General features: G+C 36.1%; 1 protein-coding gene across 4 annotated transcripts in view; it reads right to left on the reverse strand.

The window, feature by feature from the left end:
* The window catches only part of LOC127523251 (PH and SEC7 domain-containing protein 1), an 81,388-nt gene that overhangs the window by 9,186 nt on the left and 47,311 nt on the right, over positions 1-24,891 (reverse strand). For all 4 annotated transcript variants that reach the window (XR_007932837.1, XM_051913760.1, XM_051913759.1 and 1 more), the window contains 2 exons: positions 21,404-21,493; positions 12,081-12,124 (listed from right to left, as the gene is read on the reverse strand). Coding sequence is in view for 3 of the 4 variants with exons in the window: in XM_051913760.1 (XP_051769720.1) it covers positions 12,081-12,124; positions 21,404-21,493 (134 nt within the window). In the remaining variant the exon portion in view is untranslated. The remainder of the gene's footprint in view (positions 1-12,080; positions 12,125-21,403; positions 21,494-24,891) is intronic.

The following is a 24,891-nucleotide window of genomic DNA, read 5'->3' on the forward strand; positions in this document are numbered from 1 at the left end:
CCGACGTTCAGCCCCGACAAAACGTTGCAAAACGTTTTTTAAAAGGAAACGGTGGTGCGTTGAACACCCTGTTCTGATGACGCAAGAGTTGGCATCTGAGAAGGCCATTCTTTGTGTTCTTTTTGAATAATTCATATGCTATATTTTTACTATAAAACTCTTACGACAAACATGTCTTCTAAATCTACAATTGTTGCATATTCCGAGCTGCAGCGGACACATTTGTAAACGACTTTACTTGGACCAATTTTGCGAGCTGTCTCTTTAATACCCCATGGTTTATATACATGTTGCTGCTGATTGGGCTGACATTTTTGACACACCCACCAAACAAGAGAAAACGTATCTCAAACCCCATTGCACGTCGTTTCCAGGAAACATGTCGTTCAACCCGGATACCGTAGAAAAACGTTGCGCACCGGTTTGAGCTCGAACGTACCACTGTTGTGATTGGTCTACTCTGCTCTGATTGGTCAGATGATCCAGTCTGTTGCCATTGGTCGACTGCTTACAACAGGGGTGTCCAATCCTGCTCCTGGAGGGCCACTGTCCTGCAAAGTTTAGCTCCACTCCCAATTAAACACACCTGAACCAGCTAATCAAGGTCTTACTAGGCATACTAGAAACTTCCAGGCAGGTGAGTTGAGGCAAGTTGGAGCTAAATTCTGCAGGACAGTGGCCCTCCAGGACCGAGTTTGGACACCCCTGATTTACAACATATGTCAGAAACCATACCCTCATTACCATATCTGAATTTCAGCTCCGGATCTTCCTCAGCACTTTATACACTGTGATACGAACATTGACAATGGTCGGTTTTACCATATCAATTCCAGCGCGAGTCCTCAACCTTTGGAAGTGCATGCAAAGTAGATTCAGAGCGCTGAAAACAGCGTCTTCCTGACATGTCGACAACGTGAGCCAAACTCTACTCTACAACTACAGGTGTTTGAGGGCGGCGCAAAGTAGACGATGTTTCCAGGCAGCCAATGAAAGCCAAAGGCTGTCATTATGCAAATTTGTTACATTGTTATGTAGGCAAGTAACAGGAAGTGAGACTGGAATTGCTGTCGATTCGTTTCAGTTCAGAATTGAGTATTTTTTTTTTAGGAGACAATAACTTTATTTGTCATGCATACATTTTAAAATCTTGCTAATTACTTACAAAGCACTAAATGGTTTAGCTCCCCAGTACCTGAGCGAGCTCTTAGCGCATTATAGTCTTTCATGTCTACTGCGATCTCAGAATTCAGGCCAGTTGATATACCTAGAATAACAAAATCAACCGCAGGTGGTAGATCCTGTTCCTATTTAGCACCCAAACTCTGGAATAGACTTCCTAGCATTGTTCGGGAAGCAGACACACTCTGTCAGTTTAAAGGATTAGTTCACTTTCAAATTAAAATTTCCTGATAATTTACTCACCCCCATGTCATCCAAGATGTCCATGTCCTTCTCTCTTCAGTCGAAAAGAAATGAAGGTTTTTGATGAAAACATTCCAGGATTTTTCTCCATATAGTGTACTTCAATGGCCTCCAAACGGTTGAAGGTCAAAATTACAGTTTCAGTGCAGCTTCAAAGGGCTTTAAACGATACCAGACGAGGAATAAGGGTCTTATCTAGAGAAACCATCACTCATTTTCTAAAAAAAAAAATTACAATTTTATACATTTTAACCATAAATGCTCATCTTGAACTAGCGCTCTCTTCTTCTTCTTCTTCTCTATTAGAATTCCCACAGTGTAGACACTGCTAAGTGTATTACTGCCCTCCACAGGTCAAAGTTTGAACTAATTGTTATATACTTGCACTAGCATATTGTATATGACAATTCAGTTCAAACTTTGACCTGTGGAGGGCAGTAATACACTTAGCAGCATCTACACCGCTGGAAATCAAATAGAGATGAAGAAGAGAGCTAGTTCAAGATGAGCATTTATGGTTAAAATGTATAAAATTTTAATTTTTTTTTAGAAAATGAGTGATGGTTTCTCTAGATAAGACCCTTATTCCTCGTCTGGTATCGTTTAAAGCCCTTTGAAGCTGCACTGAAACTGTAATTTTGATTATTTGGCCATTGAAGTCCACTATATGGAGAAAAATCCTGGAATGTTTTCCTCAAAAACCTTCATTTCTTTTCAACTGAAGAAAGAAAGACATGAACATCTTGGATGACATGGGGGTGAGTAAAATATCAGAAACTTTAATTTGAAAGTGAACTAATCCTTTAAATCTAGACTAAAAACACATCTCTTTAACCTGGCATACACATAACACATTATCAATTTATATTATTCAAATCAGTTAAATGATTGTTAGGCTGCATAAATTAGGTCAGCCGGAACAAGGAACACCTCCCATAACACCCGATGTACTTGCTACATCATAACAAGAATGGCATCTACGCTAATATTAGTCTCTCCGTTTATCCCGAGGTTACCGTAGTCAGCCGGATCCGGTCCATATCCAGATCAGATGCTGGACCTGCACCTAGACACGACCTCATCTCAGCCCTGAATGTCAGCATAGACTGTTTCTACTAGACAATCCCTTGTGAAGGCCTCGTCAACACGAAAGCCATCGACACAGATCCTCAGCAAGGACCACGAGAACCAGACAGGTCCTCCGCACAGACCCCTATGGCTAGCTTCGGCTCCATACCGGCATGATGAATCTGATCTTCAATCAAAAGGAACTGGATGAATATTAGAATGCTACTGATACACAATCTAACTTCTGACCTGTAATGCTGCCTGAATAATAATCATGCACTGTTTGTTTGTTGGCCAGAGGAGAACTGGCCTGGTTTCTCCCAAGGTTTTCTCCTTGCCACTTTCACCTCTGGCTTGCTTAGTCGGGGACACTTATGGCTCGTTTCCACTGAGCAGAACGGTTCGGTTCAGTACATTACGGTACTGTAATTTTTGCTGTTTCCATTGTCAAAAGTTGTGAATGGTACCCTAATTCTGTACCATACCACTTTTTTGGGACCATTCCGTTGGGGTACCAAGGAGGATAGTACCGTACCAAAAGGGTGGAGCTACACTCTGCAGAACGTTGATTGGTTGACAGAGAATCGTCACTTGCACGTGCTACAAGGGGAATGACAACACAAGAAGCGCCACACAAATGTGGTTCAGGCAACGCGTGCATTGATTATCTTCACTTCATGTAGGCTATATAACAAAACAAAATATAAAACACAACCCTGCCTCTTTTCGTTTTCATTTAAAAAATATAAAACCTATTAATGTGTGGTTCAGGCAATATGTGCATATGTACTCTGATTATCTTCACTGTTTATGTAGCCTATAATAAAATGAAATAAGACAAAACAACCCTCTCTTTTTGTTAAAAGTCAATTTTAATTATCAATAATAACCATTATAAAAGTATAAGTATAAAGTATGAGAAGCTATACAATAAGAAATAAAGACAAGCAAACAATTCAGTCAAACGTACAAAGTCAGCGCAACGGTAAAGTTAAATAAATATATAAAGTTATTAAACTTCACTTTGGCCTCAGACAAAACGATTTGCCTGGGAACAAATTATAAATTCACGAGACCAAAGATTGCCCATTATACACAAGATGAATGATATCTTGTTTTAACCACTAAAGAGACATCTAAACCAGCGGCAAATGTCAGCTTGTCTTCTTCTTGTGACAGACAGCCTCAAGCCGAGAAGCAAGAACAAGATCTGCTGTATCCGTTGTTGTTTACGGTGTTGTTTTCTTCTTCGTGCGAGAATGACGTCAATCGCTACTTTCCGTCTAGACCACGCCTATCAAGTAAGGGTACTGCTGGCGGTGTACCGTTCCGAACCGTACCAAACTGTACTGAACTGAACCGAACTGTACCGCTCAATGGAAACGAGTCATTAAAATGGTCCTTTATTATGATTGCACTTTTTTTTAACTTTAGTTAGTGTGTAATGTTGCTGTTTGAGCATAAACAACATCTGCAAAGTTACGACGCTCAAAGTTCAATGCAAAGGGAGATATTTTCTTTTACAGGACTACACCATACAGCTGGCAAGGACTACAACAAGCTTCTATCTGGGTTGGTGACATCACAAACCCCAAAATTTACATAAACCCCGCCCCCGGGAACACACAATAAAGGGGGTGAGGTCATGTTGGGCTGCTTTAGAGAAGAGGAAGAGTTGTTGTAGTAGAGTGTTGTTGACATGCAGTCATTTTACGCCGGACTGCTTCACAAACGAGGGTCAATTCAACGCTGGATTTGCACAAAAGATTAACATGACGGCACATGCTAGTCGATGAGTTGAGTCAACTCCACAGCAACTACATACATTTATCCACTAACCATTCAGAAACGTCTAAAAGTTGTAACTTCTTCCTGAGTAAGGCTGTACACCGTTACTGACAATCCTCATTTTGGCTGCGTGAGATTCTCCAGCTTTGTTGTTGTTGAGCAACCGAAGCGCGAGCTGTTAAGGCTCCGCCCTCTTCTGGAAAGGGGGCCGGGAGCAGCAGCTCATTTGCATTTAAAGAGACACACAAAATGGCGTGTTTTTGCTCTCACCCAAATTGGGGCAAATTTGACAAGCTATAATAAATGATCTGTGAGGTATTTTGAGCTGAAACTTCACAGACCCAACCTAGCTTTTTTTTTCCCCCTGTAAAAATCCTTTTTCATTTGGAAATATTCCACATTAGGCAAGCAAATCAGGCTATGAATGCCACTTCATGTTGATTTGAACATATGACCACCTGGATTTACATATCAACGCCTATTAAGTGATGCACGATGCTAGAATAGCCATATCAAAACAGCTCATTTACATATAGATGTCTTAAAGGAACAGATGCAAAAATCAGGTGGAAATGACCATGAAGAAGAAACCCTGACCAACATTTCAAGTGAACTTCAGAGCATGTTATTATCTTTAACTGAAACTAACACAAAAACTAAAGCTATTAAAACATATTTATGTTTCTTGAAATAAAATGTCAAGCACAAGCCCTTTAAAAGCAGGAGTGTGTATGTGTGAATGTTCCTGTCTTTCTTGGCTGTTTTATGAGGTCTCTCGCCACATTCAGTACACTCAGAGGTGTAATATTTCTTGTGAACACACACTTCGATTGTCTGAGGTCAGTTAAAAGACCCCTTTAATGGTGTCTTTCTCGGAGAAAGGACACACATCACACTGCCGTCCCGTCCGCGTGATGTTTCTCAGGGGAGAGACGCTCGACCGAGTCCCTGCAAGAAGCCAACCTGGAAATCATGAGATATGGTGCCCCAAACAGCCCAAAAACCTTCAACTCACCTCCACAAACCAGCAGCTAACCAGCCACCATGACTACAAAAACATAGAAAAACAGTTTCTTTCCCAAAATGTTGTTGCTACTAAATACACAAGAGCTCTAAACACTGTCTTTAACTGTACCTACTGTAATAACTATGCAATAAAACCTCTTCAGAACACCTTAGAAACTGCATAGCAATGGTTTTCTTTTGCACATGCATTCACTACTCTCATTACTTCAGATAATTCTAATAGGGAAACTCTCAGATGTCAGAATGGTCTTTTGATGCATTTTCTGATGTTCTGAAACGATCACAAGACAACACCGCTTTCATAAAACAGCATTCAAATGACACAATAAGAAACCGACTATGTGTGCGCTGCTCTAAAATGGGTGAAAAACATTGGTCAATCAGTCTCGCACTGAGCATGTGCATAAAACTTCAAGCCTGTTGCCTGGTAACTGTCGGCACAAAAGAGAAACAGAGAGAGAGAGCGAGAGCGACGGTCGGAGGACTGGAGGGGGAAAAAAACGCAACCTAAAGAATAAATTTAGCCAGAGCCATTACAGCAGGACTGATGGTGCTCGCGAGACGCTCACGGCCTGACTCCAGACGTGATTTCATGAAACACAGAGAGACTAATGACACTAATCACACAGCAGACTCCAGCTCACACCCACAGTACAGGACGAGAAGAAGAGATCCGCACCTGAGATGAAACACAATGAGATGCATGAGAGAAAGAAAGAAGGAGATAGACAAGCCCAATCATTGTGGCTTAAACCAACGGTTGGGTTTGTCCATATTTGACCCAAACATGGGTTGAAACAACCCAGCATTTTTTAGAAGGCAGGGCTGAGTGATACAGCTAAAGAAACTAAACATTTTTTAGCCTTTTGACGATATTCAATGTACAACTCAACTTTTATTTATTTATTGTTTCCATTATTGTTTTTAAGAAATTAATACTTTTATTTAGCAAAGGACACTTTAAATTGTCAAAAAATTGACTATAAAGACATTTATAACGTTACAAAAGATTTGTATTTCAAGTAAATGCTGTTCTTTTGAACTTTGTTCATCAAAAAAATCCTGAAAAAAAAAGTTTCCACAAAAATATGAAGCAGCACAACTGTTTTCAACATTGATAATAATCAGAAATGTTTCTTGAGCATCAAATCATCATATTAGAATGATTTCTGAAGGATCATGTGACACTGAAGACTGGAGTAATGATGCTGAAAATTCAGCTTTGATCACAGGAATAAATTACAGTTTACAATATATTCACATAGAAAACAGTTACTTTAAATTCTAAAAATATTTCACTATTTTTACTGTATTTTAGATCAAATAAATTCAGCCTTGGTGAGAGAAAGCTTCTTTCAAAAACAAAAAAATCTTACCGACCCCAAACTTTTGAATGTTAGTGTAAACAAAAAGGTTGACATTGAGCCAAAGAATGGATATAATGGATGTCAACAGGTTAATACACTTTAATATTACAACATTTTAAAATTGTAACATTTGTAATTATAACGCTAAGGTGTTTCTTACAGTCTCCAACACGTAAAGCCACATGGAGACTGTAAATAATTGAATTAAATCATTGTAACAAACAGTTACTGATTCAAGAAGATGAATTGAATGTCAAACTTTCAATGCTGAATTTTATAAATGTGTTTAAATCAGTAAAACTATTTAAAAAAAATCTGCTGAAGTGTTCTAAATGTCACTAAAAATGTCTGAAGAAATCTAATTAATATTACGGGTGTACCAATATATCGTGTCACAATATATCGCAATACAAAAATGCAACAATATGTATCGTGGAGTCGTGTATAGTGACTATATGTATTGTGCATAGTTCACCCTATTCAGTTCAACCACCAATACTAAATGTAGCATTTCAATCAATAGTGCAGTTTTTTCTTAACCTTTTACCATATGTCTTCGAGTATCGCAATAATATTGTATCATGAGTTCAGTATCGCAATATGTATCGAATCGTGACATGAGAGTACTGTTACACCCCTACGAAATACTGTAGCATTCTGCAGGAAAATTAATGGAAAAAACTAAAGTGCATTCAAATTATGAAATTTTATATTGGCAAAAATGAATATATTGTGAATTTTCCATATATCGTCCAGCACTAGAAGACAGAAATAGTGTGTGTGGGGGAGAGAGAGAGAGAGAGGAAATGAACAGACACCAGGGTGAAACATATAATCAGGAAAGGGCAGAATGATTAGATTCAGAGAGCGGCACGCTGGGAAAACAGGAGCGCCTGTTGAGGAGAGAACGATTCTCACATTTAGATTGATCATCTGTATGCTCACACACACACACACACACTCTCTAACATACTGTAAACTGTCATGCTCTCACAATGCAAATGTCCATCTTTTAGTTTCAACGTTGCTTCCTTTGTATTCTTACAAGAGCTAAACAGATACGTGTGAAACGTGTCTACTGTCTTGTGTTCCCTGTTTTTCCTCCTCAGTGTCAGTAAACAGCTTTATTCCCCTTCCTCTATCAATGCTCCATCCCTCTAGAATCTGTCTTTATCTGTCCCATCTCTCTTCTTTTTCTCCCTCTCAGACCGGGAAAAATTACTTGAATATTGATCATTTTGTGACATTGTGATGAATGCAGAGTATAAGAGTCTCGTGTCGGGCAATAACAGTTCATTAACACTCCTGGCTGAGGAACAGCGGGTTTATTCTGCGGGTGTTTCCACAAAAATATGAAGCAGCAAAACCATTTTCAACAATCAGCATATTAGAATGATTTCTGAAGGATCATGTGACACTGAAGACTGAAAATTCAGCTGTTCATCACAGGAATAAATTACATTTTAAATAGAAGTAAACCTTGAATGATCCCCAAAAGAAAATGCAGAGAACCTGAACAACCCTAAAGGGGTTTATTTTTTGTGATAATGACCATCTGACTGAATATTGTCCCACTTATTATATGGTTACTTAACAAATCAATAAATGGACATTAAATATATTAAACCTTCCGTAAATAAAAATAGTCCATTACCACATAGAAAACAAACAAGATGAACACTTCAACATCATTACAATATTAACGTATAGCCTTTATTATATGCTATCAAAACTACTTTTTACTCCAGTCATTAGTAGTTTTGAGTCAATTCGAAATTGCACTTATGTGAAAGGTTTAGCACACATTATACATTTTTTTACTGCTCAAACACACCAGTGACCAATCAGAATTAATCTATTATGGCAGCTAGAGCTCCATGATTAATTATTAAAAGATCTCAATTCAAACACCCACGCAATCTCATTCCTACATGATTCCTACATGAGTCTATTAAACCTTTGACAAAATCACAGCAACATTCAGATCTGCGTTTGCGCTGCTGGTGATCCAGAGAGACCCTGTTGACATGCATAGCTATGAAGCAGCTTCACAAACAGTCTTTTCAACCACACAAGCATCATTATACCTGTGTTACAAATATTCATATTATTAAAGAAGTGCTGGGATAAAAGTTTATAGTTCGGGTATAAACACTGATGTCTACGAAAGCGATCAAAATAGAGGAAATTACCTTTTGAAAGTAATTTGATGCTTCAAATAAAGATTGTATCAATTACATTGTTACATTATTCATTCAAGAGATTTGTTAAAAAATGCTGGTTCACCCAGTAATGAAACAAGTAAAAGATTTATGAGTGAGTCACTGAATCATACATTCAATAGATTCATTCAAAAACGCTGTTTCATCCAGTAATGAAACAAGTATTTATGATTGAGTCATTGAATCATTCATTCAAGAGATTCGTTCAAAAACCCTGATTCATCCAGTAATGAAACAAGTGAAGTATTTATGATTGAGTCACCGAATCATTAATTCAAGAGATTCGTTCAAAAACACTGATTCATCTAGTAATGAAACAAGTGAAGTATTTATGATTGAGTCACTGAATCATTCATTCAAGAGATTTGTTCAAAAACACTATTCATCCAGTGATAGGCTTGTTCGAGATGCATCGGCGCTGCGCAGACCGCGAGAGTGTTTGGAGAGCATACGACTCATACTATTGAATTGCTCTTGCGGTACTTTGATGTCATGAGCCAATCGGTCTGCGAAGAGCCAATGCATCTCAAATGAAACAAGTATTTTTAAACGAGTCATTGAATCATTCATTCAAGAGATTTGTTCAAAAATGCTAATTCATCCAGTAATGAAACAAGTGAAGTTTTTATGAGTAAGTCATTGAATCATTCATTCAAGAGATTCATTAAAAAGCGTTGTTTCATCCAGTAATGAAACAAGTGACGTCTTAATGAGTGAGTCATTGAATCATTCATTCAAGAGATTTGTTTCAAAAACACTGTTTCATCCAGTAATGAAACAAGATAAGTATTTATGAGTGAGTCACTGAATTGTTCATTCAAGAGATTCGTCAAAAACACTGATTCATCCAGTAATGAAACAAGTGAAGTATTTATGAGTGAGTCATTGAATTGTTCATTCAAGAGATTCGTTCAAAAACGCTGATTCATCTAGTAATGGAACAACTGAAGTATTTTTGAGTGAGTCATTGAATCATTCATTCAAGAGATTTGTTCAAAAACGCTAATTCATCCAGTAATGAAACAAGTGAAGTCTTTATGAGTGAGTCATTGAATCACTCATTCAAGAGGTTTGTTTAAAAACGCCATTTCATTTAGTAATGAAACAAGTGAAGTCTTTATGAGTGAGTCACTGAATCATTCATTCATGAGATTTGTTCAAAAATGCTGATTCATCCAGTAATGAAACAAGTGAAGTCTTATGAGTGAGTCATTAATCATTCATTCAAGAGGTTTGTTTAAAAACGCCATTTCATTTAGTAATGAAACAAGTAAAGTATTTATAAGTGAGTCATTGAATTGTTCATTCAACAGCTTTTTTTTTTTTTTTTTTTTAAATAATTCATTCAGATTAATTAAACATTTTCAAATAGACTGCAGCAATTAACATTTTGTCAGAACCTCTAGTAAATTAGATGTTATTTTGTTTAGTTGTCTGTTCAGAATTGTGGGAGAATCATGAGCTCCAAAACAAAAAATTGTGATTCTCAATTCGTCTCAATTCGTCTAATGACAGCTATAAAGCTTTTGCTATAGACAACAAAGACATCAAATGCAAAATAATCCAGATTTGTTTATCATTCTCAACCCAATGCGTCCAAACTATCAAGTCATTGTCACAATTTCGACAAAAACTAATCTATACCAGCCAGCTAGACGCTGCTACAGTGAATTATTAAAAATAGTGCTCAATGCGCCACAGAAACTGAATGTTTTAGTTCACAAGGCATAAAAACACATGTACAAGATCCCAGAATCAAAGTTTTAGCCTCTGGATGCGGGTGGACCGGCGTTTCTCTGCTGCGCTCTTGTTCATGAGCTCAGGGAGGGACAGATGAGGCTATTTTGGGAGCTGCAGTAGGAGTCTGTGGGTTCACCTTTGCTCAGGATGCAAACGGGACCCTTTCAAGAGCGTTGCGGTGTGTGTGTGGGCGCGTGGATGAGTGCTGTACATGAGAACAAGGTTAGGGCTCTGCGTGTGTGTGTGTGTGTGAGAGAGAGAGAGAGGGAGGGGGTGAATTCATATCGACAGAACAGAACGGAGCCGAGCGGTAACTATGCAGCGGTATCCATGGAGCCGTAACCATAGCAACGGCGCTCGGAAAGCCAGGGTCTTTAATTGGTGAGTGTGAATATAGAGCCAGCTCTGACACACTATTGTTTCTAGCAAACAACTCGCATATAAACGGCATTTTGTTTCACTGTTTAGAACTGTTTTCCCTCTATGACATCACTCTTGTCTCTTTCAGCCTTGTGAACATTTACAATAGCAATCATATCACAATTATTACGGTTATAAAGCATCACCATTAAACAAAGAAATTACTTTCCAAGCGATCAAACATGCAATTTCAGCCTGCTAGATGATATACTGAATATCTAGACGGCACAAAATCATAGAGGACCACATACACTCAAAACATATTTAAGATTTATGTATTTGAAATGCATATAGAATTTCCATTCATTTGGATTACACAGTTTTAACATAAACTAATTAAACTTAACATGATGCATTTTTGTCCGTCATGCATAAATGAAACAGGTATGATTTCTGTAATAGTACTCATAAATTAATGTTTTAAATATGCATTAATCAATAAATCCAATTTGTTTCAATCTCAATCATTTTATCTAACTGAATATTGCTTGAATATCCAGAGTTAGCCATATTTCAATCATGTTTATACTTTCATGTTCATATTTATGCTGATTCTAAGCAGTTTGAATAAATGCATTTTGAAAACATGAATATTTAAATAAAATCAAATGGATGCAAATACGCTATGATTTGTTAGTGCAGAGATCCTGTTTCAATAAATATGCATCACATTAAGTTTATTAGTTTTTACATTCTAAAATTTGACATGCAATTCAAATGCATAAATCTTAAATTGAGGCCTAAAAATTAGCAACACGCTGAAAACAGCTGAGAACACCTTGGCAGCTGCTTGGTATTGCAACTTTTGCATGAGCAAACACTGTATATAGCTACAGATTTTACAATAGTGACAGTAACTGTGTTATATTGGAGGAAACTATGGTTACCATGGTAACGTGTTCAGCAAGGGCGGTCAGAATTAGTTGACTCGTGTTTGTATGTGGGTAGTTTGGTAGTAGCACATCGCATCTACTGTTAAACCTTCCAGACATTATCAGTGAAAGCAGGAAGAAAACACACTTACATTGTCCACTGCAGCTTTTCATTTTTAATAGAGTTGTACAGGGCCTGCGGAAAGAGAGAGAGAGAGAGAGAGTACAGTCAGTAACACACACACACACACACACACACACACCTCTAAGCTGTGAATGACTGTGAGTTTGGTTTCAGAGGATGGCGTATGAGTTGCATCATATATATCTGCTGTAACAGGCATCATAATCAGGCCGTGACAGATGACAAAACCCCAAAATAAACACATTTGACTCAATCATAGTCGCAAAATCATTCTGGCCATCAATCCACACTAATATTGTGTTGGATTAAGTAAGATTAAGTACCTAATAATCAGTAAAGCATCGATTTAACTCTATAACCAAGAACCTAAACCTTTTCCATTTTATATCGGCAAAAAAGATGAATAAAGAATATATAAAGAGTAATATATATATATATATATATATATATATATATATATATATATATATATATACAATATATATTATATAAATATATTAATATAATTTAAGAAATGAAATAATAAAAAAATATATATATCAAAAAAAGAATAAAATAAAATAAGAATAACAAAATAAAACAAAATAAATAAAATAAAAAAAACAATAAAATAATAAAATAAAAAAAGAATAAAACAAAACAAAACAACAAAACTAAAGAATAAAACAAATCAAAATAAAGTAAAAGCTTCTCTTTTAATAAAAGAGATTAATTAAACAGAATCACAGAAGGCTGTAAGCTGTTGTGGGCACAGTTTCCTACTGAACATTAGCACTTAATTGACACATCATTAGTGTAAATGACAAGTCTGTGTGGACGTCAGTCGTAAAACACCTGCGTCACAGAGGAATCCTGTGCTGGCAAATTAATAATCTAATCTGAGTCAAAGACTGTCCCTATATTTGATAAAACTTGCATTTGGGAACATCCTCAAAGATCGCAATGATTTATTAATTACATAAATGTTCTAAAAAAGTTCTAAAACACAAAGTTATGGTTATAATAATGTGATTTATTTAAACGCAATAGAAGTCTATAATATGTCCTAATTTAGATGGTAAGATGAACATGCATGTGTGAGGGTCTCTAATAAGCATCATATTCACTATGTCCTTTCATCTAGAAAAAAGAAACCTCAGCATCAACAGCTAATAATCTCAATGTGCAAATTTACCCTCTCAGTCCCTCAGCCTCTCCCAACAAATGTTCATGTCAAACATACATTCTTAAAGGATTAGTTCACTTCAGAATTCAAATTTCCTGATAATTTACTCACCCCCATGTCATCCAAGATGTGTATGTCTTTCTTTCTTCAGTCGAAAAGAAGGTTTTTGAGGAACCAGGATTTTTCTCCATATAATGGACTTCACTGGGGTTCAACGAGTTGAAGGTCCAAATGTCACGATGTCACTTATTCCTTGTCACGATCCCAGACAAGGAATAAGGGTCTTATCTAGAGAAACCATCGGGCATTTTCTAAAAATAAAAATAAAAATGTATATACTTTTTAATCACAAATGCTTGCACTGCTCTGCGATGCTCCACGCATTACGTAATCATGTTGGAAAGGTCACGCGTGACGTAGGAAAGCGAACGTGCAGACTACGTCAAATGGCCTTTACAAAAAAAATAATGGTAAAACAATGATGTTGGAGAAAATTAGCTGAAGTTTTTCGTCCTAACGCGATACTTCCGTATATGTCACGCGTGACCTTTCCAACTTGATTACGTAATGCATGGCACATCGCAGAGCAGTGCAAGACGAGCATTTGTGGTTAAAAAGTATAAAAATATATATATATATTTTTTTTAAATAACCGATCGTTTCACTAGATAAGACCCTTATTCCTCGTCTGGGATCATGTAGAGCCCTTTGAAGCAGCACTGAAACACATCTGGAACCCGTTGAACCCCACTATATGGAGAAAAATCCTGGAATATTTTCCTTAATTTGTTTTTGACTGAAGAAAGAAAGACATAAACATCTTGGATGACATGGGAATGAGTAAATTATCAGGAAATTTGAATTCTGAAGTGAACTAATCAATGCCAATAAAGAACCTTCCCTATTAAGAGAGTAGAGTACTAAACTGAGAACTGAACGTGTGCTGACTTTATTCCTTCAGAAAACACACACACAGTATTAAAAGGTGAATATTATAAATATACTTTAAATTTAGAATCAAATTTCAGTTTAGTTCATGTGAATTAGCTTTCAGTCAATCTGTTCTCCTCACAGTACACTACTCTTCCATAAGGTCTTTAAAACAAACTGTGTGTTTGCATGGAACAACTAAGTCATTTTCGGCCTTTGGGGCAGCAAACAAACATGACAGATGAGCAGATGAGTGATGTGAGACAGGGTTACCCTCCTCCTCTTCACGGCCTGCGGGTGGTTCTGTCCATCCTGAGCTTTTCCCAGGAGGTCTGGAAACACCAGAGGTTTGAGCGATCGGGATCGGGGCGTTCGTGGGTAACGGAATGGGTCCATCATACGAAAATCTCGCCCGTATCGGACCGAGCAGAGTGAACGTGAGCGCAAGCGTCCGGCTGAGTGCAGACTGTTCACTCCAATCATGCTTCAGACCGCAATGCACTATGGGAAATAATTAACTCCAGGTGGTGTTCAGATATCGAAAATGTTTTTCATAAAATGTTCAAGAGAATATCTTCAATATGAGAAGCACAGGAGAAAACCCAATATGGCTTCTTCCATACAGGGATGAAGTATCTCCAGAAGACAAAAAAAAGTTAAAAATAAAAACAAAATCCAGCTCAAAAATGAAGCAACATGACCAAATCCAAGTGCTTAGATCGATTGATGAGAAACGTAAGTGTTACGGTGTCAAGTTTGTAAGTCCAGCACAGATTCGCAGTCTTTGTGCTCAAAAAAACGTGATGTTTGGCTTCAGAATGATGGAATAATATCTAATCTCAAACACGAAAGTAATATGAAGCGTTCAGCAACGCAACAGGGAGTCTGTGACCATCTGTAGGACATTCACATGCTAATTTACGTTACATTTGTCAGACACTGCTTGATGAAACACTGAAACCAGAGTGTGTTACAGCAAAATAAGATTTACAGTGATCCCAAAATGTACGATATTTCCCTTGCGGACTCTGAACACATGTAGCGGCCGCTTACTAACACCATCGGGCCAACTTCTACAAGCTAAACATCGCCCATGAACCAGCGAGTGCCACACACACACACACACACAGAGCGATGCCACAGATGGCAAGTAAAGCTTTCAGAAGTGTGAAAGAACAGCCAGGATCCGACAGATGGAATAAAGCGGACGGAAACCAGTAGAAAACATGAAACGCCCTCACAAAAGACACACACACGCAAACAGAGGCGGTCAGCTCGTCTGATGGCACACAGGAATCCCCACACCTGTACCAGGTGCAAATGATGTCCCAAATGTAGCAAAAAAACAAGGCAAAACAATCCCAGACGAAGATGTGTGAGCCTGTTGCTTCTGAGGTTCAGATGAGATGCTTCTCAGGTGGATGCGTTTTACAACCTAGAAAGGGCTTCAAAAGATGTGCATCACTCCTCTTTGCATTCGCTTATCTATCAGTCCATCTGGGATCCATCTGTCCTGACGGATCTGATGGATTTATTGGTCCGTGTGTAGATACGGTCTCCTTCCGGCCGTCACAGAGTCACAGGTACGTGTCCACGTACGGTCTGCCTCACGCCGTCCTGTGTTTTCTGTCTGTGTCCTGTTTTATCTCTCAGGCTCCGCAGATGGAAAGTCTCTAAATCTCAGAGAGACTCGAAGGAGGCTGCAAGCTCTCTCTCTCTCGCTCATTCTCTCTCTCTCCCCCCCTCAGGTTTCAGGCAGCCAATCACAGCGATCCAGCTCCCTCAAACACACACACACGCACACTCACACACACACGGCTTGCTTTACTTTGAATGCTGATTAACATTCAGCACTTGTCCTCAGAGGTGGGATAGAGAGGGAGAGAACATGGAATTATGGAATTATGGGAGAGAAATGAACACAAAAGAACATCATAAAACTACAAGTGTGACTGCAGAATAGTCTATAAAAATGTCTATAAAAAAGCACTGAGACGAGACATGAAGGGATGAAGCTTATTAAAACACATCCATACCACATTTCACACAAAGAAAAAAAAAAAAATGTAATAATTTTATATTTTTTCTTATTTTGGAGTGAAATACAGTGTGACCTTCTTGACAGGTATTAATCTATGTGTGTATGTATATATATATATATATATATATATATATATATATATATATACACACACACACACACACACACAAAAAAAGAAAGTCATTTCGGAAGCATTTATGAAATTGATGAACAGCTGCAAAGAGAAGCATGAATTTATTTTTACATTTCTTCATTGATTAATTAAGAAAGTATAAATTAAGATAAATTTAGATTTACTTTAATGATTGTATAACTACAGCTACATGTAGAACTAAATATGCATTTTAAATATGGTTCATTTATTATTCATTTTACTGTAATACATTTTCAAAACATATCTTGGGCAGAATTCATCTGCATTTTTATAGATGAACTGAAAAGTTGAAAGTAATATTTATTTTATTATATTTAAATGCATAAAATGCATAAAATAATAAAGCAATAAAACAAATATAAATACTATAAATAATATTTTAAATAAGTAAATATTAGTAAATATAAAAAGTGAATATACATTACATATTATATATTAGCTTAATAAATGAAAATAAATAAATAAATCTACACTCTAAATAGAACAGGACCACAAAAACAAATATAAATACTATAAATATATATATACTATAAAAATAGTGTATATATATATATATATATATATATATATATATATATATAATTTATATATTTATATACTTATATTTTTTTTATATTGTATATATTTACAAGCAAACCACGTGTGAGAGACACAGTCACAAAACCTAATGATCAGGTTCTCCAGCATGATTCAGAGATGTTTCAAAGAGCATCTTGAGCTTTAGTGGAAACAAGAAAACTTAAAAATATGAATGCAACTTAAATGAACATTTCCTTGCACAATCTGGACTCAAAATTCACTGCAACCAATAAAAAACCAAAAGTGCATGGTTATTTTCGATAGCCTCTGAGCAGTTAATTGGCCTGGCTGATGTATCAGTCTGTCACTAGAGTGATGTACAGTACGCAGTTCAGGGACTGAATGAATGTCATCTGCACGTCCGTCTAGTTTCGGCTCATCAGTGCAGGACACTGCGATTAGCCGCTCAGTCTCAGTTCAGTGAGTTGGCTCAACAGGAGAGAGCTAATTGTTTTCACTCCCCGTCTGTCGTTATCTCAACACACAGACAGACTTGCACTAAAATGGGTCGGCGTTAACCCCTGACCACTCTATCGGTGCCACAGCCTCGGTTCCCGCCCCTCCGTCTCCATGACGACGCACTTCAAGCACTCTTCAACAGCGTGTGCAAAAGCCCACAAGCAACCCACGTGTGAGAGACGCAGTCACAAATTCACCGTCTTTCATTGCCGCACTAAATAAATGCCTCCTCCAGGGCACACAGGCACAAAATCTTTGCATTTGACCTCATTTTCCACAACAGATGTGACTGAATATAAACATGCAAAGCATAAAACAACTTTAAATGAACTAATACATGTGCACAAACACTCTGATGGTGTCTACTATAGTGTAAATAAATAAAAAAGAAAATAAAGCACACCAACACACTTAATATAATAGGAACTTGTACAGAATTATTTATAAACCACTCTATTATAGGCCTACATCATATTATAAATAAATTAATACACCTACACTCTAAATATAACAGGACCACAAAATCAATTTTAGAAGAAAAAAAAAAAAAAAAAAAAAAATTATATATATATATATATATATATATATAATATTGCCATAATATTTCATATATTTAAATGTATATTTATTTTATTATATTTAATTTATTTATAATATTGATTTTATTTATTATATTTATGTATTTAATAATTTATTACACATAAAATAATATATAAATATTAACATAATATAAATAATATAAATAATATTGTAAATAAATAAGTAAATATTAGTAAATATAAAAAGTAAACATACATTACATATTATATAATAGTTTAATAAATAAATAAATAAATAAATAAATAATTAGTTAGTTAATTAATTAATTAATTCATTAATCTACACTCTAAATATAACAGGACCAGAAAATCATTTACAAATAAATAATATATATAATTAATATAATATTATTATACTATTATATAACATTACCATAAATAATATTTATTATATTTAAATGTATATTTATTTAATTATATTTAATAATTTATTATACATAAAATAATATATAAATATAAACAAATATAAATACTATAAATAATATTATAAATAAATAAGTAAATATTAGTAAATATAAAAAGTAAATATACATTTTATATATTATATAATAGCTTAATAAATAAATAAATCTAAATATAACAGGACCACAAAATCATTAACAAATAATTAATATATACAATTAATATAATATTATTATACTATAACATTACAATAAATAATATTAATTACAATAAATAATAATATTTTAAGCAAATATTAGTAAATAAAAAGTAAATATATATAACAATAATAAAAATAAAAATAAATAAATAAATAAATAAGCAAGCTACAAGAAGGATTAGGCTATTTACTGTTTCAGTGGTGTCTAGCAGCATGCCGCATCAGTATATAATCTTTCTGACGTGTGATCAGTGGTGTGTGTATCGTCTTTGAAAGTTGCTCATCCAATCAGATTTCACAGCCAAAACAATCCATTTCATAATAAACAATAACCCTGTTCATGCAATAATTAGCACCCCACAATAACAGCTTTGCTTTATATGACAATGTGTGAGTGAAATGTGCTTATATAAGCTGCCCTGCTCAGCTGTTGAGTTTAAATGAGAGAAAGAGAACGAGTAGGAGGAAAGAATGTGAGAACTGATGTTGCGAGGGACAGAGAAAAGGATCACCGGAGGGAAAGAAAACTAAGAGAGAGAGAGAGAGAGAGAGAAAGTGAGGTCGTCATAAAAGCTATAGAGACTGTTTTAAAGCACTTGGCATGAACAGCAAGAGCACAGACTCATATCCATCTACTCTCCCTTGGCTTGCCGTGTCTTTCCATTCCTCTATCGCTCTTCAAACTGCTTCTATCCCAGCGAGGAGTCAGTGTTTTCATCAGGAAGCTGAAGACTAAAACATAAGCAGCTCCTCAGATAAACCTCACTGCTGTGGCTTTATAACAGCACTGAGATTTCAAAGGATTCATGCCATGAAAAACAGGATTTTCTCTGCTTTTTTTACAGTCACAATGTGATGCAGCTTTGCAAAAGAGCCCATTATTGAAGGATGGGTCAGTGCAAACCAGACTAGAACCAACAGCAAACCCACAATTGTTCAGAATAGCATACTATCGTAATTCTCTTTCTATTTCTGTAGTATGCAGTATGTATAATGTGCGTAGTATAAAAATGTTTGCTGACTGCATTTTGCAAAATGCACAAACAATATCCCACAATGCAATGCTTTCAACCCGACCTTCCACTTGCTGTGTGAAAAATAAACCTGAAAGAGATAAAAAGTAGTAACATCTCATTCTTGATTCCTTATTTTGGCTGACTGGCAAATGTTTAATCTGAAAAAATAAAACATAAATCCATGCTGGATGATGTTAGATAAAAACACAACTTCATGAGGTCATATGACAACAATGTAGCATACTACTATTTGAATCATTTATCATCACTGCTATCTTTCACTTAATATTATTAAAAAATAGTAGGCAGTATGCAGTAAGAAGTATTCCATTCTGAAAATAGATGCTGTTTTGCATATCGCAAGGGTCGGAGAGAGAGTAAAATAACAATGAAAAACTACATTTTTTTGTTCACTAACATTGTAAGTGGACTTCATATGGCCTCTTTAAACCTATAAAGCCCCTTTTACAAGATGTAATATATATAAGTCTCTATTATATTATATATAATATAAGTCTCCAGAATGTGTCTGTGAAGTTTCAGCTTAAAATACCCCACAGATCATTTATTATAGCTTGTCAAATTTGCCCCTATTTGGGTGTGAGCAAAAACACGCTGTTTTTGTGTGTGTCCCTTTAAATGCAAATGAGATGCTGCTCCCGGCCCCCTTTCCAGAAGAGGGTGGAGCTTTAACAGCTCACGCTTCGGTTGCTCAACAACAACAAAGCTGGAGAATCTCACGCAGCCAAAATTACGATTTTGTTCCGCTTTAAAATGTTCAAACCGGAGTCAAACACTGATGGAGAGACTCAGGAAGAAGTTACAACTTTAAGACGTTTCTGAATGGAAAAATTTATGTTTTATATTTACATAAATTTATGTAGTTGCTGTGGAGTTGATTCAACTCATCGACTAGCATGTGCCGTCATGTTAATCTTTTGTGCAAATCCAGCACTGAATCTATGTAGGTCTGAGTTTACAGCAACATTACACACTAACTAAAGTGAAACCATAATCAAGGACCCCTTTAAATCGCAATTGTACATTTGTAATGAATAAATGTAAATATACATTATGGCACTATTTGCAGAGAATTTAATCTTCAGATTTTACTTTCTAAATCTGGGCATTCATTTACAGTATTGCAGTAACGAGAAAGAGATTTGTTCGTCTTGGCCTCTTCAAACGGCCCCTTTAAATGAATTGACCATCATCAGAGTCCTGCTGCAGCTTCAAAACATCTGCCAGATAACACACGGCGCGGTCGCTCTTGGCCCCAAAACGAATCTAAACCTCGTTTAGCTCATTAGCATTAACTCAAGAACTCATCTGATTAGCTTCAGAATGTGCCTGCAGGGTTAATGAATGGAAGAGAAACATCCCCAGTTTCCTACCAATGACATTACAGCACTAATCTAATAATATAAACCAATAAATGACCTACTAAAGAGTCATCGCTTCCCACCGGGACACAAATCTCTCCTGCTTCAAATAACAAACAGCAGCGCTGAACGCTATAGCACAGCTGTCACATGCTCACACAAGTGTGTTTACACAATCAACCTGTGCCAACACACACACACACACACACACACACACACACACACACACACACACACACACACACACACACAGGTATAAACAACACACCTGCCAAATATCTATTAAACTTGCACATCTTCCAACAACTTCTCTGTGGAAAATTTATCATCAATAATAAATAATGCAAACAATGAATTTCAAAATACAGCTTTAGTAAGTATTTATGCAATATACAGTATATTACCTTGAGGAGGTCTTTAGGAAAATCATTGCCGCTGTTTAATCCTTCCAGATTCCCGATGAACTGAGTGCAGGACATTCGCTTTCCAATGTTCTGGCGAAAAGAAAAGACCAACACAGTCCTGATGAATGTGCACAACTGCATTATGAAAGAGCATTATGACTGACTAAAATAATTTATACACATTTGATCACACTTTAGATAGATAGATAGATAGATAGATAGAATATTCACACATATATTATGTAAACAAACTTTTGTTAGATGCGATTAATCACTATTAATCGATTTGACAGCACTAGTATATATATATATATATATATATATATAGATGTGATTATATATATGTTATGTGTATAAATATGTGTATACACACACATTATTATATATACATATGTAAACTTTTGTTAGATGTGATTAATCTCGATTAATCGATTTGACATCACTAATATATATATAGATATATAGATATAGATAGATAGATAGATAGATAGTTGTGATTAATCTCGATTAATCGATTTGACATCACTAATATATAGATGCGATTAATAGATTTGACATCACTGATTTATATAGATGTGGTTAATCTTGATTAATCGATTCGACAGCACTAATATATATAGATGTGATTAATATTGATTAATAGATTTGGCATCACTAAAATATATAGATGTGATTAATCTCGATTAATCGATTTGACATCACTAATATATATAGTTGTGATTAATATTGATTAATTGATTTGACAGCACTTATACACACACACACACACACACACACACACACACAGAGGCTTGCGAAAGCATTCAAACCACTTTATTTTATTTTTATTTTATCTTGTTATGTTGCTGCCTTATGTTAAACTACTTTAAATGACCTTTTTCACATTATTCTACACTCTATACACCACAATGACAAAGCAAAAACAGATTTGTGATAAACTAAAATAATTTCCTTGGATTTTGGTATAAAATACATCAAGGACATTTCTTCCCCAGATTCGACTTATGCTCAAAAAAGTTTGTACATTTGTAATTTATTTTCAGATGAGATGTCAGAGTCAGACATTATACCTCTTAAAGTCAGCATGGGATGTCCTAAATTCAAGCTGCGAGTGTGTGATTGAGGCTCGGAATATATGAATGTCTGGAGCTGTAGAAAGGGTCTGGAATACATAATCTGATATTGTGGACTGTACAGCAGAGTTTCATCAGAGGAAAGCTGAAATCGCTTAGTTCTCATCAGGACCATAAACCTGTTACCATGGCGACAGTGAGTCTGGGCGTTGTGTGTTCGCTGACGGCCCTAAACCCTTCAACAAAGGCACAGGAGCAATGCTCAATATCCTTAGAGCAGGAAATTGATGCAGACAGACAGCAGCAGTGATTGACAGATCACGGCTCCCTCTGGACATCCGTCTCTCTGCCTTTTCCTGTTGAAGGGCTAAACGCAATATTTGCCCCCATTAAATACATTTCTGTCAGGTTTTTTTCCCCCACAAATGGAGACGGGGTCAAAATGATTGTTTGTAATAATATTCCTGAGCATACAGGTCTGTTCAATCATGACGTCAATTTGTAGGCCAAGCCAGAAGGCTAACAGGATCTCTTGAGAATTTGAAATGGGTTTTTAGATTAGCGGTTAACAATATAAATTACAGGCATTAAACATACATTTTGAAACCCTTGTGCATTGTTGCACCATAAGGACTACAACTACCACAAGGATGTAATTTTATGTGCTTTAAGAATCAGATAATCATATTAGTCCTTAAAAAACACCTTGGTAGCAACTTATTTTATTTCATTAAGGCCCCGATATACTTCAAGTAAAAGTGAATAAACTATTGTGATGCAAGTTCAAACAAAATTAGGCCAAAGCGAAGTTTGTTTTTGGAGTTCGAAACAGTTTGCCAAAGCGAACTTTCTGGAAACAGTCCACTCAACATCTTCGAACTACCATTGGTCTGTGGTGATGATATAACAGGTAGGCGTGGCTCTGAGACTCCGCCTTCTTTGACATGGAAATCTTCTCCTGTTTATTTCTTCTGTTCAGTCCCTCGAGGTCGGATGTTCACGAGTAAAAACACGAATGGAGAGCTGCTTTATAGTAGAAAATGAAGTTGTAATTGTAATTGAAAGCGACACTGACACTGTTTTTCATGTTTAATACTGTAAATCTAAAAATAAAAATAATCATTCATAAAGTTTGGAAAAGTTGAAGCGAATTACAAATCTCGCATCATAAAAGCATTCTGAGCTGAGGTGCAAGTATATTGAACCACTTACATGACTCAGCCAAACTATCAGCGAGCACTATCAAGCAGTCTTCTTCGTGAGCGTTTGAGAGCGTGCGGTAAAAAACTAGCCTAGAGCGCCATCTGCTCTTACAACTAAGCTCAGAATCGATTCAAGAGAGAAAATATCAGGATCAATCCAGATTCACTGTATCGAATTATAATCGATGTATCGTCCCAGCCCTACGCAGCACACATTTACATATTAATCTAAACGTCACTCTCAGCAGCGTGGACGGCGTCAGGATGTTCATTAACAGTATATCGCTGCTCACGTATTTCAAACTTCTTTAACCCTTATAAGCGAAGAATGAAAAAGAACTTTGCCATGAGTATATCTGGGCCTTAATCAAAAACTGCTATTATAAAAATCTTTTTCCCCCTGAAATTGCAGTTCCTTTCCAGGTTTTAAAGCTACAAACTAATCCATTGAACATGGAGGATGAAGTACATTAAAAATATACATATACATATAATTTATTCAATACCAAAAATTATGGTGAGGTATCTAATTAAAAACAGAATAATTCATCTAGTTTCTATGTGTGCTATGCATTATATGCTATGCATTATTAGATTGTCGCAGCATGTTAAATGCTAACTCTACAGAAATCAATAGTGATTTGAATCTAATGTTGCTGCATATGTAGAGGATTCAAATTCATGTGAATTTAATTCAACATTTCACTCAAATTTCTATAAAAAAGTATTAAAGAGGCCATATTATGATTCTGTTTTTGGTGTCTAGTAGAGTAGGTTTTCATGTCTGAATGTTCAAAACACATTATTTTTTTAACATATTCTCCATTTTTGCAGCTCCTCTCTTCCCAGTCTGTCAGTAACGCTCTGTCTCTATGAAGCCCCTCCTTCTGAAAAGCACAATGTGCTCTGATTGGTCAGCTTGAGCAGTGTGTTGTGATTGGTCAGCCGCTTCGAGGGTGTTTGGAAAATGTCCCGCCCCTTACCATAACCGCCAGATTCAACACAATACTAACTAACTCAACCAGGCCCCGCCCCTTTATTCTGCATATGCCTTGGGCGGGAATTCTTTAAATGAGGAATATTGTGACATGTTTTTTCCTGGAAAAAAAACTCAAGACTACAATGGAGGCGTTTCAGAAACAGTGACACTGACATAGAGAATAACTCCCGCTGGAGGGACTTTGGATGCTTTTTCATGCTCAGACAGCAACAT

The sequence above is a fragment of the Ctenopharyngodon idella genome, chromosome 12 (genome assembly GCF_019924925.1).
Source record: "Ctenopharyngodon idella isolate HZGC_01 chromosome 12, HZGC01, whole genome shotgun sequence".
Lineage (NCBI taxonomy): Eukaryota > Metazoa > Chordata > Actinopteri > Cypriniformes > Xenocyprididae > Ctenopharyngodon > Ctenopharyngodon idella.